At 32.0% G+C, this 17,207-nt stretch overlaps 1 protein-coding gene across 6 annotated transcripts; it reads right to left on the bottom strand.

Moving 5' to 3' along the window:
* Positions 1 to 1,516: 1,516 nt before the first annotated feature.
* Positions 1,517 to 17,196, bottom strand: LOC109607730 (PH and SEC7 domain-containing protein-like). Of its 6 annotated transcripts, none has more exons than XM_049965059.1 (16): positions 16,937 to 17,196; positions 15,483 to 15,549; positions 14,827 to 14,880; positions 13,514 to 13,760; positions 10,484 to 10,649; positions 10,127 to 10,345; positions 6,996 to 7,374; positions 6,549 to 6,901; positions 6,215 to 6,489; positions 5,974 to 6,152; positions 3,891 to 4,083; positions 3,659 to 3,825; positions 3,272 to 3,521; positions 3,010 to 3,154; positions 2,811 to 2,954; positions 1,517 to 2,753 (listed from the first exon to the last, which is right to left on the bottom strand). In XM_049965059.1, the coding sequence occupies exons 1-16, from the start codon at positions 17,075 to 17,077 to the stop codon at positions 2,475 to 2,477; spliced, it is 3,258 nt and encodes a 1,085-aa protein (XP_049821016.1). In that variant the 5' UTR covers positions 17,078 to 17,196; the 3' UTR covers positions 1,517 to 2,474. The 6 variants fall into 6 exon arrangements, with proteins under 6 accessions (XP_049821016.1, XP_049821014.1, XP_049821013.1 ...); XM_049965057.1 differs by having other exon boundaries at positions 6,549 to 6,910; positions 6,996 to 7,371; positions 16,937 to 17,195; XM_049965056.1 differs by having other exon boundaries at positions 6,549 to 6,910; positions 16,937 to 17,194.
* Between the last annotated feature and the right edge of the window lie 11 nt (positions 17,197 to 17,207).

Below are 17,207 nucleotides of genomic sequence, written 5' to 3'. Positions count from 1 at the left end.
GAAACAAAATGGAATTATTAAATTATTTTTTTAAATTAATAATGAGTAATTTTAATATAAAAATTTACCAAAAATATAGTAATTCAGTTGTGATTAATAAAAGTGGAAACGTTAATTAATTAATTTAAATTCAAATAAAAACATTTAAAAATAATATTTAAATATTAAAGTTGTACTTTAAATTAATTTGTAATAATTAATGTAATTGAATGATATTATATAACTGCTTTAATAAATAAAATATAGAAAATTGAAAAAAAAAATAAAAATAATGATAAATAATTAATAAAATGTTTTAATAATTAATTTAAATTCAAATAAAAACATTTAAAAATAATATTTAAATATTAAAGTTGTACTTTAAATTAATTTGTAATAATTAATATATTTGAATAATATTGTATAACTGCTTTAATAAATAAAATATAAAAAATTGAAAAAATTTAAATAAAAATAAGGATAAATAATTAATAAAATGTTTTAATAATTATTATAAATTTAAATAAAAACATTTAAAAATAACATTTAAAGATTTATGTATTAATTTTATACTTAATTTAATAATAATTTAAACATAAAAAATAAACTTTAATTCAATTAAATAATTTAAAAATTCCATAAACAATTGATTTATAATTAAAAAAATCTACCTTGATGTGCAATAATCCATATCCAATAAAAAGGGCACTAATCACAACACTAATCAACCGCAAGAGTCACTAAACCGAACCGCACCACCGAATTAACAAGGGGGGTGGCGAACGCTCACCACCACCTGCCAGCGCGACCGATCGATACGCGGGTCGATATCAGACTGACTTGATTATGTGACGCGGCTCAATGGCGAATCACCCCATTCGAATTCAGCCCTGTGATTGGTCAACACTTGGTTTTTTCTAAAAACTTCTGTGGTATACAGTGAGGGACATTAAAATACACCGATTTTATCAATATTAATTATCACATAACATAATAAATTATTGTTTTAACGATTAATAATTATGATTAATTTTAAATATCTTTTGAAAAAACGTTAGAATTTTAACAAGTATGTGAAAAAATGAGGAAATACATACATTTGAACATAAAATAAATACGTTGTTTAAATTTTTATAATATAAATACTTATTAATTTATAATATAAATACTTATTTAAACAAATTAAATAGATTGTTGGTGCCCCGTCTCCACCTCAATTTAATTCGGTGGTGCCCTAGTTATTCGATATGGAATACTGGTCTTCAGGGTAGGTTTCTTTTGTTTTAAATTAGGCAAATAATTTATGAATGACTTTCCTCTAAACTGGACGATTTTAATAAAAAATATATTGTTGAGTCTTCATAGTTTCTTAAATTAAACTTTAATAAGAATTTAAGAATTCAAGATAAATTATCACCAAAAGTTACAAATTTGTCCAACATTTTAACTTAATTTGGTTAAAATCTTTAATTTTTTTTAAATATGTTAATAAATAAAGTTCTGAAGAAGGAAGGGTAGGTAAATAAAACAATCAATACTTGTTTAATTAAATTTATTTAAATAAACTTTAAAATAATATAAGAAATTGTATATTCTTAATTAATATAATACATGTAATTTAAAATTGTGTAAAACAAAAAAAAATAAATATTATAAAGTCTAATTGAAAATAATCTCAAAACAATAACATGTGTTTATGTACATATGTTTAATGAAATATTAATAAACAATATGTGGGTATTTTTTCATCAATATGGTTTCAATAACAGTCGCGAAAAAAATAAGTCAATTTCTAAATATAGCCTAAAAGACCAGCTGAGTCGGTTCGGTAGTTATGTACTAATCCGATTCAGATTTGAGCGTGGGTTCGAATTTAATCTTAATAACGAACGTACAAATCGATTTCTCCAACAGGTAATCCAACTGTGTGGTCGCTAATAAACCTACATAACATATTTAATTCACATTTCTAACATGATTTGATAATATCGATTAATTGTACGACGACTACATCTAAAAGAAATGTATTTGCACATTCGTTAAGACAAATCTAAATACTAAAAGCTAGTAAGTGCACCACAAAATAATTTAGAATATGTACCTATAAATTTCATATAGCATCTAAAATGGAATATGTTGCATATTTTTGACTCACATTCACATTCTTGTGTACCTCCATAAATATTAATAAAAATAAAAATAGTTGACTAGATCCAGACTGAACACATAAATGATCAAAGATATGCACATACGAAAACTTTCACTTTCGATACGAAAGACTGTATTTTGAAATGCGAAACGGAACTGTGTGGAATAAAACCGTAGTCAAAAAATAATAATCAAAAAAGGAAAACAAATCGATAAAAACCATCCACAACTCCCACGCCCAACAATATGAACCAATTTGAATAACGGAAAAACGGACTCTCGCCACCAGGCGTCGCCCCCCCCCACAAACATCATAGCACGCACGCATAGAACACGCCCATCATGCGTCAGCCAATGTCCGCGTCCGCCCCGCCCTCCGCCGCCGCGTTGCGACTGTAGATGGCCTGCCTGTAGCTGTACCGGTTGGTAGGCGGGGTCTGGCGGTCGGGTATCGGCGGCGGCACGATGCCGCCCGACGCCGGGCCCTCGATCAGCGTCACGGAGGACGCACCCAAGGACTGCTCCTCCGCCTCGCCGATGCTGTTCTCCGCCAGGCTCACGCCGAACTCGGGCAGCTGCGAGATTTTTGATCTTAGCATGTACGAGTACGTTTTGTAGCGTTTTATCTGAAAATTACATTAATTGAATCAACCATTCACTCACAACAACTAAATAAAAATTACCTCATAAGTTAAATACGCTTCCTTTTCTTTGTAGTTCTGCACAATCAAAGATTTCGTACCCTTCTCCGGCGGCGATTTACGGTGCTCTTCCAATGTCGCTTCCAGTCTGCATACTCTCTCCTCATGATCGGCAAGTTGTTCTCTCTGCCAAATGATCACCACATTAGTACAAAGACGTTAAAATTTAGAAGCAACTTACGAGATTTAACTTAGTGTGACTACAAGGCAAGAGTGGCCTTTGGAATTTCTTTTGAGATCCGACTGCCGCCTCCAACGGCGGTGCTGAGTAGCTCGCACACACGAAGTTGATGTTGTCTATCCACGACTGTAGCTCCTTCGAGTCGCTACAAACAAATTAAACTCAATTACGGGGTTGTTTTAGTAATTTATTAGAAAGAAGTCTTTTTTATTTAAATATTTGACTTAAATATGTGCTTAAGCCTTCGCCACAATCGAATTACCTTGTCTGAAATAGGTACTCGGCCTGATCGGCGGTCTGGACCCTGAACACGTACTGCTTCTTCGTGTAGTCGTTCGCTTTGGTGGCGAGGGCGTGGTGTATCCGTATCGCGTTGTGCAGACTGTCGCCCATCTGGTTTTTGCGGAAGCCGTTCTCGTCCTTGTGCAGGTACAGAACAAGATCGCGCAGCGTGCAATAGAACATCTTCCAGCTTCGCTTGTGAAACGGTGCTAGAAAAATGCAGCAGAGGCCTTCGAAACAGCTATTTGGTTTGTAAACATGCTTTATCGCTCACGTTCTCAACATGTCTTAATCAATTAACGTCACTTAAGACATGTTAATACTAACGAAGCTCTATTAAATAAGTGATAACTGTACAATAACTCACTTCTCTTGGCGTTCGCTTCGTAACAGCACTTCCTCATCACGTAGCCCTTTTTGTAGTCGATGGCGTTCGCCTGCATTGGAATGTTTAAGAATGGGTTGCCGCCTATGTTAACTGTTTCGTAGTTGGTCATTTCTGACTGTAGACGACCGTCGTCCGTCTCCTCGTCCCTACAAAAAATTTCAACAGCAATAAATAACCCACTTAACTAACCACTTAAGTTTCGAATACTCACAGAGCCCATTCGAGGGGGTAATTCTTGATGGCTTGGTACAAGGCTTTCAGTACGTCCCTGGGGAAGTTCTCACCTTCGTTAAGGCCCACTAAATTGTCAATGAACTCGGATATTGTCATTTTTCTGCTTATGTTCTGACCGTGCAGGTCGGTGTTAAGCAGCATAATTGCACATGTTAATGTATGCACAGCATCTGTAAAAATTAAAATCGTTGATTCATCACAATTAATTTAAGTAGTTTAGGGTTGCAGGATCAAAGAAAACCAACTAGCAAATTGAATAATTAGTTTTTTTTGTTTTTTCAAGCGTTTAACAACCATTTTATGGTAATTTTTTTCCAAAATATATAATTTTAATGAAGAATTAATCCAGACTTTCTTAATTTTTATTAAAAAATAGCAAAAACCTGAAAATTTCATTGAATTAGACAATTTCAAGATAATTTGCTACTAAATCTGACATTTTTAAGGAAAGATTCAGCCAAGATTCTTCAGTTTCTTCCATCAAATGTTCAGATTCAGCCAAGATTTCTCAGTTTCTTCTATCAAATGTCAATAAACTTGAAAAATTCGAGAAACTAGAAGATTTTTAGGATAAATTTCGTCCAAAAAGTATAATTTTAATGAGAAATTAATACAGATTTACTTCATTTTTATTAAAAAATAACGTAAACTTGAAATTTTCCTTTAATTAGGCAATTTCAAGATAAATTCCTACAAAAACTGACATTTTTAAGAAAAGATTCAGCCAATATTTCTCAGTTTCTTCCATCAAATGTTCAGATTCAACCAAAATTTCTGTTTCTTATATCAAATGTCAATAAACTTGGAATATTCAAGACACTAGAAGATTTTTAGGATAAATTTCGTCTAAAAAGTATAATTTTAATGAGAAATTAATACAGACTTACTTAATTTTTATTAAAAAATAACGTAAACTTGAAATTTCCCTTTAATTAGACAATTTCAAAATAAATTCCTACAAAAACTGACATTTTTAAGAAAAGATTCAGTCAATATTTCTCAGTTTCTTCCTTCAAATGTTCAGATTCAGCCAATATTTCTCAGTTTCTTCTATCAAATGTCAATAAACTTGGAAAATTCGAGACATTAGAAGATTTTTAGGATAAATTTCGTCCAAAAAGTATAATTTTAATGAGAAATTAATTCAGACTTACTTAATTTTTATTAAAAAATAACGTAAACTTGAAATTTCCCTTTAATTAGACAATTTCAAGATAAATTCCTACAAAAAAATGACATTTTTAAGAAAAGATTTAGCCAATATTTCTCAATTCTTCCATCAAATGTTCAGATTCAGCCAAGATTTCTCAGTTTCTTATATCAAATGTCAATAAACTTGGAATATTCAAGACACTAGAAGATTTTTAGGATAAATTTCGTTCAAAAAGTATAATTTTAATGAGAAATTAATACAGACTTACTTAATTTTTATTAAAACAACAATGGAAACTTGAACTTTTCAACCACTTTACATGAACATGATCTAAAAAATTGTTTTATTAACATTAAACGCCTGAAAAAAGTACTGTATGTAATTTTATTTATTTACCATAAGATTCATTTAAAGCACAATAATGTGATACAGGTTTATTTTTATTTTGTTCATAATTTGTAAAAATGTGTATTTTATTGTAATACATACTTTAACCGTGATGTAACTTAATGCAGGCTAAATAATAATGTGCAGAAGCATTATTGCGATTAAAAAATGTAAATAAAACCTATACATTTATATTTTTACGCTGGAAATAACTTTAATAAAAATTACATAAGTATGATGTAAGTGTTTCAGTTGTTTATTGTTTAATTTTATTATGTGCAAAGTTAGGTAATTAAAATGATTTTAATTTGAAAAACCTTTGTTCTGTGGTTAATAGTGATTTATAGTTATTAACGGTTACCTAAATATCGTTAACTTCTTACAATTGTCATTTGTGTGTGCCCACTTCTCCACTACAATGTTCTGATTATTATGTGATCTAGAATTGATCAACAGACACAACTTTACTAAGACTCGCGAGCCAATCAACCAAATTCAAAAGATATAATTAGGAACGTACCTTGGGAATTGAAAGAACCTGGATTGCAGTCTAAATATCTCTTGGAAAAGTGAATCAGAACCCTTTCCCTCTCTTGCGTTTCGCCGGTAAGAGAAAACTGCTTGAGGAACTTTCTTAAAGCTATGTCAACTGTGTCGTCTTGAAACTCGAAATACTTTACATATTCCTCCGCCACAGCCCTGTAACAACCATCGCATTATAAGTTATAGTAAATTATGTGCAGTTAGTGGAGAGTAAGGACCTGCTGAAGTCGTTGTTCTTGCTGAGGTGCCGCGACACGTCCGACTTCTTGAAACCGTCGAGACTGTAAAGGCGTTTGGCCAGCCGGATGGCGGACGGTATGTCCACCGCCTTCGGCGAGTATTGGAAGCTGTGCAGGCTGTCCACGTCGCTCTCGTCTTCCGACGACTGAGGCGACGACGACGTCCTCTCCTGCCGATAACCCGACACGTCCCCCAGCTCACCCTGGTCGCACTCCCCTCCGTAGCTGTCCACGTAGTGGTGGATTTCGGACACCTTTCAGGACAGTTATTTGTTAGTAATGAGTGGTGTTATTAAATGTTGAAGCCACGCACCTGATATCCGTAGACGTCAGCCCGTCCCCGGTCCTTCTCCGGCCCCTTAACCTGTATGACGATTCGGTGGTCGTTGCCCTGCTGCTGCTGCTGCTGCTGCGGCCTCTGCCTTGGCTCGCTGACCAGCAGGGTGCTGTCGCTGTCGCTGTGGTCGCTTATCTCCATCACGCAGTCGCGTATGCCCACGCTGCTGTCCTCCTCGTGGTAATCGGGACTCGAGATGTTCGAGATCGCCTCCGAGTAGTCGTGGTGGGCGTTGCCGCTGCTGTGCGGACCGTTCGACAGCGGCAGCGGCAGCCTGCGCGAGCCCGACTGGCTCGACATTACGGAGGAAGACACGGACGTCGGTGATGCTGGAGAACCTACCCCCAAAAGTCAGGGTTAACAATTAATAAATGTTTTGTGTTTGTTTATTAAATAAGCAACGAAACAAGAGTGAATACCCACCGGAGTGCAGGGGACTAGACGACGTGGGCGACGTGTTGCTGTGCGACGAGCTCGACCCGTTCGACAGGGCGTGCTGGAAGCGGTGCTGGTCGGCGAGAGGCGCGTTGTACGTCCACACGATCCGGTCGCCGTTCGGATCTTTGGCGCCGCTACTGCCCGAGCCGGCCGACTCGGGCCGTGTGTCGAGCAGCGTGTTCAACGAGCTGGCCACGTCCTCGTCGCAGTCGGCCACCGTGTGGACGGCGCCGCCCGGCAGGCACCGGTCCTGGTCGATGGTGGCCTGGAGCTGGTCCTCGCTGCGGCTGTTGCGCACGTAGCCGCCGTGCGTGTACAGGTCCGTCGGCGTGTGCTGTTGCTGTTGTTGTTGCTGTTGCTGCTGCTGGAATTGTGAAGACACAGTTTAGTGAAGTGAAGTTTTAGCAGAAATATAAATATTAAATTATTCTTTGTAAATAAATAAACCAGTATTTAAATACAACATATTTTGTCGTTTAGAAACTATTTTTAATTAGAAAATAAATTACTCAATCGACGAATATTTCTGTAAATCATGAAAAATTTCCTGAAATTGTAATTTCTTAACTACACTTGGAATTTGGGTAACTGAATAAATAAACTAATGTTTAAACAATAGAATGTTGTTATTTAGGAACTATTTGTTATTGGAAAATAAATTATTTAAACGACGAATATTTCTGAAAATCAGCACAAATTTCCTGAAATCTTAATATCTTAACTAGACTTCAAATTTGGGTAACTGAATGAATAAACTAATGTTTAAACAATAGAATCTTGTTATTTAGGAACTATTTGTTACTGGAAAATAAATTATTTAAATGACGAATATTTCTGAAAATCAGCACAATTTCCTGAAATCGTAATTTCTTAACTAGACTAGAAATTTGGGTAACTGAATGAATAAACTAATGTTTAAACAATAGAATCTTGTTATTTAGGAACTATTTGTTACTGGAAAATAAATTATTTAAACGACGAATATTTCTGAAAATCAGCACAAATTTCCTGAAATCTTAATATCTTAACTAGACTTGAAATTTGGGTAACTGAATGAATAAACTAATGTTTAAACAATAGAATCTTGTTATTTAGGAACTATTTGTTACTGGAAAATAAATTATTTAAACGACGAATATTTCTGAAAATCAGCACAATTTCCTGAAATCGTAATTTCTTAATTAGACTTGAAATTTGGGTAACTGAATGAATAAACTAATGTTTAAACAATAGAATCTTGTTATTTAGGAACTATTTGTTACTGGAAAATAAATTATTTAAATGACGAATATTTCTGAAAATCAGCACAATTTCCTGAAATCGTAATTTCTTAACTAGACTAGAAATTTGGGTAACTGAATGAATAAACTAATGTTTAAACAATAGAATCTTGTTATTTAAGAACTATTTGTTACTGGAAAATAAATTATTTAAACGACGAATATTTCTGAAAATCAGCACAATTTCCTGATATCGTAATTTATTAACTAGACTTGAAATTTGGGTAACTGAATGAATAAACTAATGTTTAAACAATAGAATCTTGCTATTTAGGAACTATTTGTTACTGGAAAATAAATTATTTAAACGACGAATATTTCTGAAAATCAGCACAATTTCCTGAAATCATAATTTCTTAACTAGACTTGAAATTTGGGTAACTGAATGAATAAACTAATGTTTAAACAATAGAATCTTGTTATTTAGGAACTATTTGTTACTGGAAAATAAATTATTTAAACGACGAATATTTCTGAAAATCAGCACAATTTCCTGAAATCGTAATTTCTTAACTAGACTTGAAATTTGGGTAACTGAATGAATAAACTAATGTTTAAACAATAGAATCTTGTTATTTAGGAACTATTTGTTACTGGAAAATAAATTATTTAAACGACGAATATTTCTGAAAATCAGCACAAATTTCCTGAAATCGTAATTTATTAACTAGACTTGAAATTTGGGTAACTGAATGAATAAACTAATGTTTATACAACAGAATCTTGTTATTTAGGAACTATTTGTTAATGGAAAATAAATTATTCAAACAACGAATATTTCTGAAAATCAGCACAAATTTCCTGAAATCGTAATTACTTAACTAGACTTGAAATTTGGATAACTGAATGAATAAACTAATGTTTAAATAACAGAATCTTGCTATTTAGGAACTATTTGTTATTGGAAAATAAATTATTCAAACGACGAGTATTTCTGAAAATCAGCACAAATTTCCTGAAATTGTATTTTCTTAACTAGACCTGAAATTTAGGTAACTGAATGAATAAACTAATGTTTAAACAATAGAATCTTATTATTTAGGAACTATTTGTTATTGGAAAATAAATTATTCAAACAACGAATATTTCTGAAAATCAGGATAATTTCCTGAAATTATAATTTCTTAACTAGAGTTGAAATTTGGGAAACTGAACGAATAGACTAATGTTGAAACTATAGAATCTTATCATTTGTTATTGGAAAATAAATTATTCAAAGGACGAATATTTCTGAAAATTATGAAAAATGTCATGAAATTGTAATTTCTTTACAGGACTGGAAATTTGTTTAATTGACTGAATAAACTAATTATTAAACAAAAGAAATTTGGCTATTAGGAACTATTCTTTATTGGAAAAATTATTCTATAGACGAATATTTCTGAAAATTGTGAAAAATTTCCTGAAATTCTATTTCATAACAAAACCTGAAATATTTGTAATTGATTAAATAAACTGGTGCACAGTCATTAGGACATTATTTGTGATTAGAAAATAAATTATTCTAATGACGAATATATCTGAAAGTTACTATAATTTTATGAATTTCATCAACAATACGTGAAATTTTCATAATTGAATAAATAAATCACTTATTAAAAAGAGAATTTTGATATTTATAACTTATTTGTTGTTCAAATGACGAATATTGCTGAAAATCGTAAAAATTGCATTGAACTGAAAGTTTCCTCTTTAATTTATTTACCATTCATTCATTAAGTCCAAGTGAATGGCCCAAACGAGAAAAATTGTTTACGATTTTCGTATGCACTCGAAAAAATTAATAAAAAGCAAAACCAACGAGACGATGTGACAAATGTCAAAGTCGAAAATTACCGAGTAGTCCTTTCGGTTCGCGTTGACGGGCGAACTGGCCGCCGAACTGGCGGCGCTGGCGCAGTGGTTGCCGGTTGCGGCGGTGGCGCTGGCCGACCTGTGATGTCCCAGCTCCATCTCGTTCGGACTGTTGGGCACCGAGTTGCTGTTGTACTGCGTCACCTGCGGTTGATGTCGTAGATGGTGCGTGTGGCTGTTGTGGTACCGCAAGTTCTCCACCTGAAACACCATCCCGATCGAACCTTACTGACTGATCCGACTGGTGTTTGATCTAATCGGATCGCTCCCGGCGTCGATTAATCTAAATCTAACGAGCCGATTGTGCGATTAGATAAGGGGATGCACGAGGTTTATTACCTTTTTCTGTTTTTTCGGTATGATCTTCTGTGTTTGCGTCGTGTTCGATATTTTAAGTATGTGCTCGCCGGTCATCATGTACGCCTCGCACTTCGGCTGGTTGCTCTTGTCCCCCACGTCAGAACCCAGCGGCTGCCACTGTAGTCTTTCGTTCTCTGCTTTCGTCCTTAAACAAAAATTGATACCTCCATTCCATAAACCAAAAAATATACGATATAAATGATAATAACATAGACCAACAAAATTATTTGTTTTTGTACTGATAACAATAATAATATACACTAATAAACTAATTAAATAATATTATTGGTATTTGTTTACGTATCATTTATTAATACCAACTAATATCTTTCTTTGTATTTATTTTTCTGATTAGAAAACTTTCTATATAATTTCACAGTTGTGATAAAAATTAATGTTTAATTGTACAATAATTTAATTTTATTGTTTCTACTGTCATTTATTATAATTTCTTTGAATAATTTTCGAATTTGGAGAGCTGGAATTTTGTATTAGTTTTTTTGCTTAGAGAACTTTTTATGTAAATTCACAGTTGCGATAATAATTAATGTTTAATTGTTCAATAATTTAATTTTATAGTTTCTTCTGCCATTTATTATAATTTATTTCAATAATTTTCGAATTTGGAGGGCTGGAACTTTGTTTTTGTTTTTCTGATTAGAGAACTTTCTATATAATTTCACAGTTGTGATAAAAATTAATGTTTAATTGTACAATAATTTAATTTTATAGTTTTTTTGTCATTTATTATAATTTCTTTCAATAATTTTCGAATTTGGAGGGCTAGAACTTTGTATTTCTTTTTCTGATTAGAGAACTTTCTATGTAAATTCACAGTTGCGATGATAATTAATGTTTAATTGTACAATAATTTAACTTTATAGTTTCTTCTGCCATTTATTATAATTTATTTCAATAATTTTCGAATTTGGAGGGCTGGAACTTCGTATTTGTTTTTGTGATTAGAGAACTTTTTATGTAAATTCACAGTTGTGTTAAAAATTAATGTTTAATTGTACAATAATTTAATTTTATTGTTTCTACTGTCATTTATTATAATTTCTTTCAATAATTTCCGAATTTGGAGGGCTGGAACTTTGTATTTGTTTTTCTGATTAGAGAACTTTCTATGTAAATTCACAGTTGTGATAAAAATTAATGTTTAATTGTACAATAATTTAATTTTATTGTTTCTACTGTCATTTATTATAATTTCTTTGAATAATTTTCGAATTTGGAGGGCTGGAATTTTGTATTTGTTTTTTTGATTAGAGAACTTTCTATGTAAATTCACAATTGTGATAAAAATTAATGTTTAATTGTACAATAATTTAATTTTATAGTTTTTTCTGTCATTTATTATAATTTCTATCAATAATTTTCGAATTTGGAAGGCTAGAACTTTGTATTTCTTTTTCTGATTAGAAAACTTTCTATGTAAATTCACAGTTGCCATGATAATTAATGTTTAATTGTCCAATAATTTAATTTTATAATTTCTACTGTCCTTTATTATAATTTCTTTCAATAATTTTCGAATTTGGAGGGTTAGAACTTTGTATTTGTTTTTCTGATTAAAGAACTTTCTATGTAAATTCACAGTTGTAATGAAAATTAATGTTTAATTGTACAATAATTTAATTTTATTGTTTCTACTGTCATTTATTATAATTTCTTTGAATAATTTTCCAATTTGGAGGGCTGGAATTTTGTATTTGTTTTTTTGATTAGAGAACTTTCTATGTAAATTCACAGTTGCGATAATAATTAATGATTAATTGTTCAATAATTTAATTTTATAGTTTCTTTTGCCATTTATTATAATTTATTTTAATAATTTTCGAATTTGGAGGGCTGGAACTTTGTTTTTGTTTTTCTGATTAGAGAACTTTCTATGTAAATTCACAGTTGTGATAAAAATTAATGTTTAATTGTACAATAATTTAATTTTATTGTTTCTACTGTCATTTATTATAATTTCTTTCAATAATTTTCGAATTTGGAGGGCTGGAACTTTGTATTTGTTTTTCTGATTAGAGAACTTTCTCTGTAAATTCACAATTACGATAAAAATTAATGTTCAATTGTTTAATAATTTAATTTTATATTTTTTTCTGTCAGTTATCATAATTCCATTCAATAATTTTCGAATTTAGAGGGTTGGAACTTTGTATTTGTTTTTCTGATTAGAGAACCTTCTATGCAAATTCACAGTTGCTATAAAAATTAATGTTTATTTGTTCAATAATTTAATTTTATAGTTTCTACTGTCATTTATCATAATTTCTTTCAATAATTTTCGAATTTGGAGGGTTGGAACTTTGCATTTGTTTTTCTGATAAGAGAACTTTCTATGTAAATTCACAGTTGCGATAAAAATTAATGTTTAATTGTTCAATAATTTAATTTTATAGTTTCTTCTGTCATTTATTATAATTTCTTTCAATAATTTTCGAATTTTGAGGACTGGATCTTAGTTTTTGTTTTTCTGATTAGAGAACTTTTTATGTAAATTCACAGTTGTGATAAAAATTAATGTTTAATTGTACAATAATTTAATTTTATAGTTTCTTCTGCCATTTATTATAATTTATTTCAATAATTTTCGAATTTGGAGGGCTGGAACTTCGTATTTGTTTTTGTGATTAGAGAACTTTCTATGTAAATTCACAGTTGTGATAAAAATTAATGTTTAATTGTACAATAATTTAATTTTTTCTGTTTCTACTGTCATTTATCATAATTTCTTTCAATAATTTTCGATTTTGGAGGGCTGAAACTTTGTATTTATTTTTATAATTGGAGAACTTTCTATGTAAATTCACAGTTTCGATAAAAATTAATGATTAATTGTTCAATAATTTAAATTTAATTCCATTCAATTTGAAGGGCTGAAAGTTTGGATTTGTTTTTCTGATTAAAGAGCTTACTATATTAAATAAATTATAACTAATTTATTTAATATTTATTTAATATAACGCATTTTACGTATTAAACTAATAAACTTACTGAAAGTCGTTTTGGTCGTCGGCAAGAAGCGGCTCCCGTTCTGCGCATGAGCCGTTCGCCTGCGCGGCATGTCTGCGGTTCGCGTTGACCTTGTCGCCGGAATCGTCCGAAGCGCTTTCCGGCTCCCGATTGCTCTTCGTGCCGTGCACGGCCGCCAGGGGGGCGGCGTTCCCGCAATTCGCACCCGGCGCGTCCACACCCGTCGCCGACAGCAGGTGGCGTTGCACTGTCTCTTTGTTTTTCGGATCTGGTGAATCAATTACAGCGGGTGAATCAATAGTAAATTAATGGTGACAATTATGTGGCATAACATTAATCATAATTAACGGTAAAGCTAAACTGTCTCATTACTTTTTTACTGTTTTACATAAATGTTGAATTTGCTGTCCCAATTTTATTTTTTTTTTATCATTTTTTATATTTTGTTCACCTTCAAGTTTATCAAAAATTAAGCTTTTTGAATCTTTTGTTTATATTTTATGAATAATTAACAAATAGTAATATTATGAAGTCATTAGTTGTGTTTTTTCTTAGTACAAAAAAACAAATATTCAATTAATTTAGTCCAATAGTCACAAAATTTTATAATTTACTAAAAAAGAATATTTAAATAAAGAAAATTAATTGTGTTTTATTCTTTTTTATCTTAAACCTTTTCTTCTCCTCAAAAAAATTAATAATTAAGATTAATAATAAAAATAATATATTGTTTTATACATTAATAATAATAATAAGCAAGACAGAAACTTGTTATCTACTCAAAAAATATATAAATAGAATAATTAACACCATAAATTAATTTTAATTATTTAATTAATAAATATTTAACAAGTTGTTTAATTAATTTTGCTGTTAAATAGTTTTTGTATTCAAGTTTAATCATATTCTGAATTGAATTCATAAAATTCTTATCTCATTATTTAAAGTCCAATTATCAGCATTATAAAAAGGATGATAAAAATATGAGTTTGTTAATTGTTTTTATTGTAGTCGAATAAAACCGATGAATTTACAGTAAAAAATGCGCTATCTTCATTGTTATTAAAGAGCGTGTCTGAAATTTTGAGCCGGAATCATGCAAGCGAAGGCAATTTGTTTATTTATGTTAATCACGTCGATTTAATTTTGTATCTACACCATGAAAAATATACACAATTAAAACCTCATTTATAATACAATGCGAACGCAAATACTCAATGTCTTTTTATTGGTTGAATTTATGGAGTTAATTAACGTTCGCACTGCACAATTAAATAAATAAAATTAAAAATTCGCCGACGACACTACATGGATCTAATGTTTAAAAACCTTACCGCGCTTTATTTTTAACGTAACAGGATCCGACGATAATCGAAGGCATTTTAAAACTGAAAAAGCAAAATATTTCGTTAATAAAAAAATTAGTTTCGGACACTTCAGAGAGGAAGGATTCACCAGTGTACGGGTTGTGGTGGATGTAAAACAAATCGGAGAACAACAACAAGTACAGTTCGAGGTTTCAGGTTGGGTTAATGAAGCAGTATTCACAGCACATGAATGAAAAACAAAGCAAAATAAGTGGCATGCACATGATCTAGCACACAACGTTGTTAACAACAGAAATTCCACTGGGGCAGCCTTTTTTAAATACTTAAAACATCAACACTGTGCTTCGTATTGACTGAAATTGTCTGCGTCTAATGAAAGTAGGTAAAATTTTCTCTTTTAACAGTAGAAATAATATTTCCAAAGCTGGTTTCAGGGCAGGTAGGGCACGTCCAATAATGAAGAAGATATGGACTTGTTCTACCTGCTGGTAAATTTTAGAAACTCCTTGTTCTAGCTCAATTGTTTCCCTTTGAAATTTCGGGCTTTATTAATTACTCACCTAATCTAAGTTACAGTTTCTATTAATAAAATGAAAAAACTACAGAAAAATGAATTAAAAAGCATGTAGTGCCATAACCCGAAGTTCCACCCAAAATCTTACCTTCTTTCGTGTTAAACAAGTTGACGTCGATTTCGTTTACTTTTAAAATTATATCGCCGACTTCCACCTAAAACATAAAAAGGTAAAAGTGGACAGATTAGTAAGGCTCTCTAATCAACAACAAACAGGGAATGTTGATTAAGATATTAATCACACAACTTGGGGTATACCCACAAAACCATTGTGACCATTTATTTCCGGTTTGTTTCAATAAAAACTTTTTTTGTGAACCTGTTTCATTAAACCTGTCCAACCATTTTCTCCGATTATGCTTAAAAATTGAACTATATTAATTAGATTATTTGTGGAATTTGGGGGATTTTTTTTTAATCAGTTAATTCAGATAAAAACCACAGTTAAATTGCTATAAAATATCTTTATATAATTTGAACAAAATTAGTACAAATTGTTTATTACACAAATTAGATTATTTGTCTCCTAGAAATTCAGTTTCCAGTTTTTTGATATCGATCACATTTTACCTTCAACGTTTCCTTTCCACTTACGTTAGTTACGAACGGAAATTATTTTAAATATACTGTTTTTAATCCTTTTCTCCTTTGTTACTTTCACTTAATTGTTTAAAAGCTCGAATCTCCGATTATTCTGGGGCAGTTTCTTGAGTCCAATCCATGGCCGAACCCTAATAAAACAATAAACATGAACTTGAATCAATTCTGAACCTAAGTCTTTTTCCCAATGTACTCTTGTGGCTGAACTGAACCTTAAAACAAGCCAGTAAGCTTGGAGGTAATTCAAGTTTATTTCATTTATTCTATTAGTTATTCGTGCTGGTTTTATTTAGTTGTTATTAAAGTCAACTGTCACAGCTGATCAATGTTTTTAATGTTGTGCCAACAAATAATAATAACAACAACAACAACAACAACTATGTTTTTTATGCTTTGTGTGTGCCTTATTTATATGAGTAGTGAGTTAATAAGTAAACACTAGTAAATAATAAAATCAATTTGACAGTGGTGTGTCTATTTCCATCTTGTAAAATAAAACAAAAATACGATACGGGGTATTTCGGTCCCATAATTTTAAAGATTAAGCCGACAATTTTAGTAACAGATACGCTACATGTTTCAACAAATACTGACACAATAACATTGACCTTTATAAACATGTATCCAGTGAGGTTCTGATTAAACATGAATAATTAAACAGTCCTGTTTACGTTACGAAAAAAATTGAATCATCGTTAAATAAAACGCAGCAGCGGCAGCGTTAAAACCAAATAAAAATCCACCACTTTTGACGTAACGAACAATCGGGGCCCCGAAAAACAAGAGTAACAACCAGTGACCGCTATTACAGAGGGGTGTAACCGGGGCGATGTGTCACACAACGCGCCCCAATTAACCACAAACAATCGTTGCACACAGCTAAGCGGATTTCCCGACACCGTCGGCCCCGAGTGGGCCGCACAAAAAAAAACATTTGCTCACCTTTCCACTTGCGGCGGCCGGAGAGTCGTGCGATATATCGTAGATTATTGGCGGCACCCCGGGCTTACGCAGCAGCGAGAAACCGAATCCGGAGCCCGAGTTCTCGTTACGGTTCAGCACTACCGATAACTCATCAGCCATGTTCGGCGACAATTGATTTTATTAAGAAACAACACATAAACGACATTAACAACCTTTTACGACATAACCTGCATAGCTCATTAGCGGAACGGTCGCGCCGCCAGGTGGCGCCAGCCCCCTCGTCGACCTA

The sequence above is a fragment of the Aethina tumida genome, chromosome 3 (genome assembly GCF_024364675.1).
Source record: "Aethina tumida isolate Nest 87 chromosome 3, icAetTumi1.1, whole genome shotgun sequence".
In the NCBI taxonomy this organism is placed as follows: Eukaryota; Metazoa; Arthropoda; class Insecta; order Coleoptera; family Nitidulidae; genus Aethina; species Aethina tumida.
This window is presented reverse-complemented; position numbering and strand designations above follow the sequence as displayed.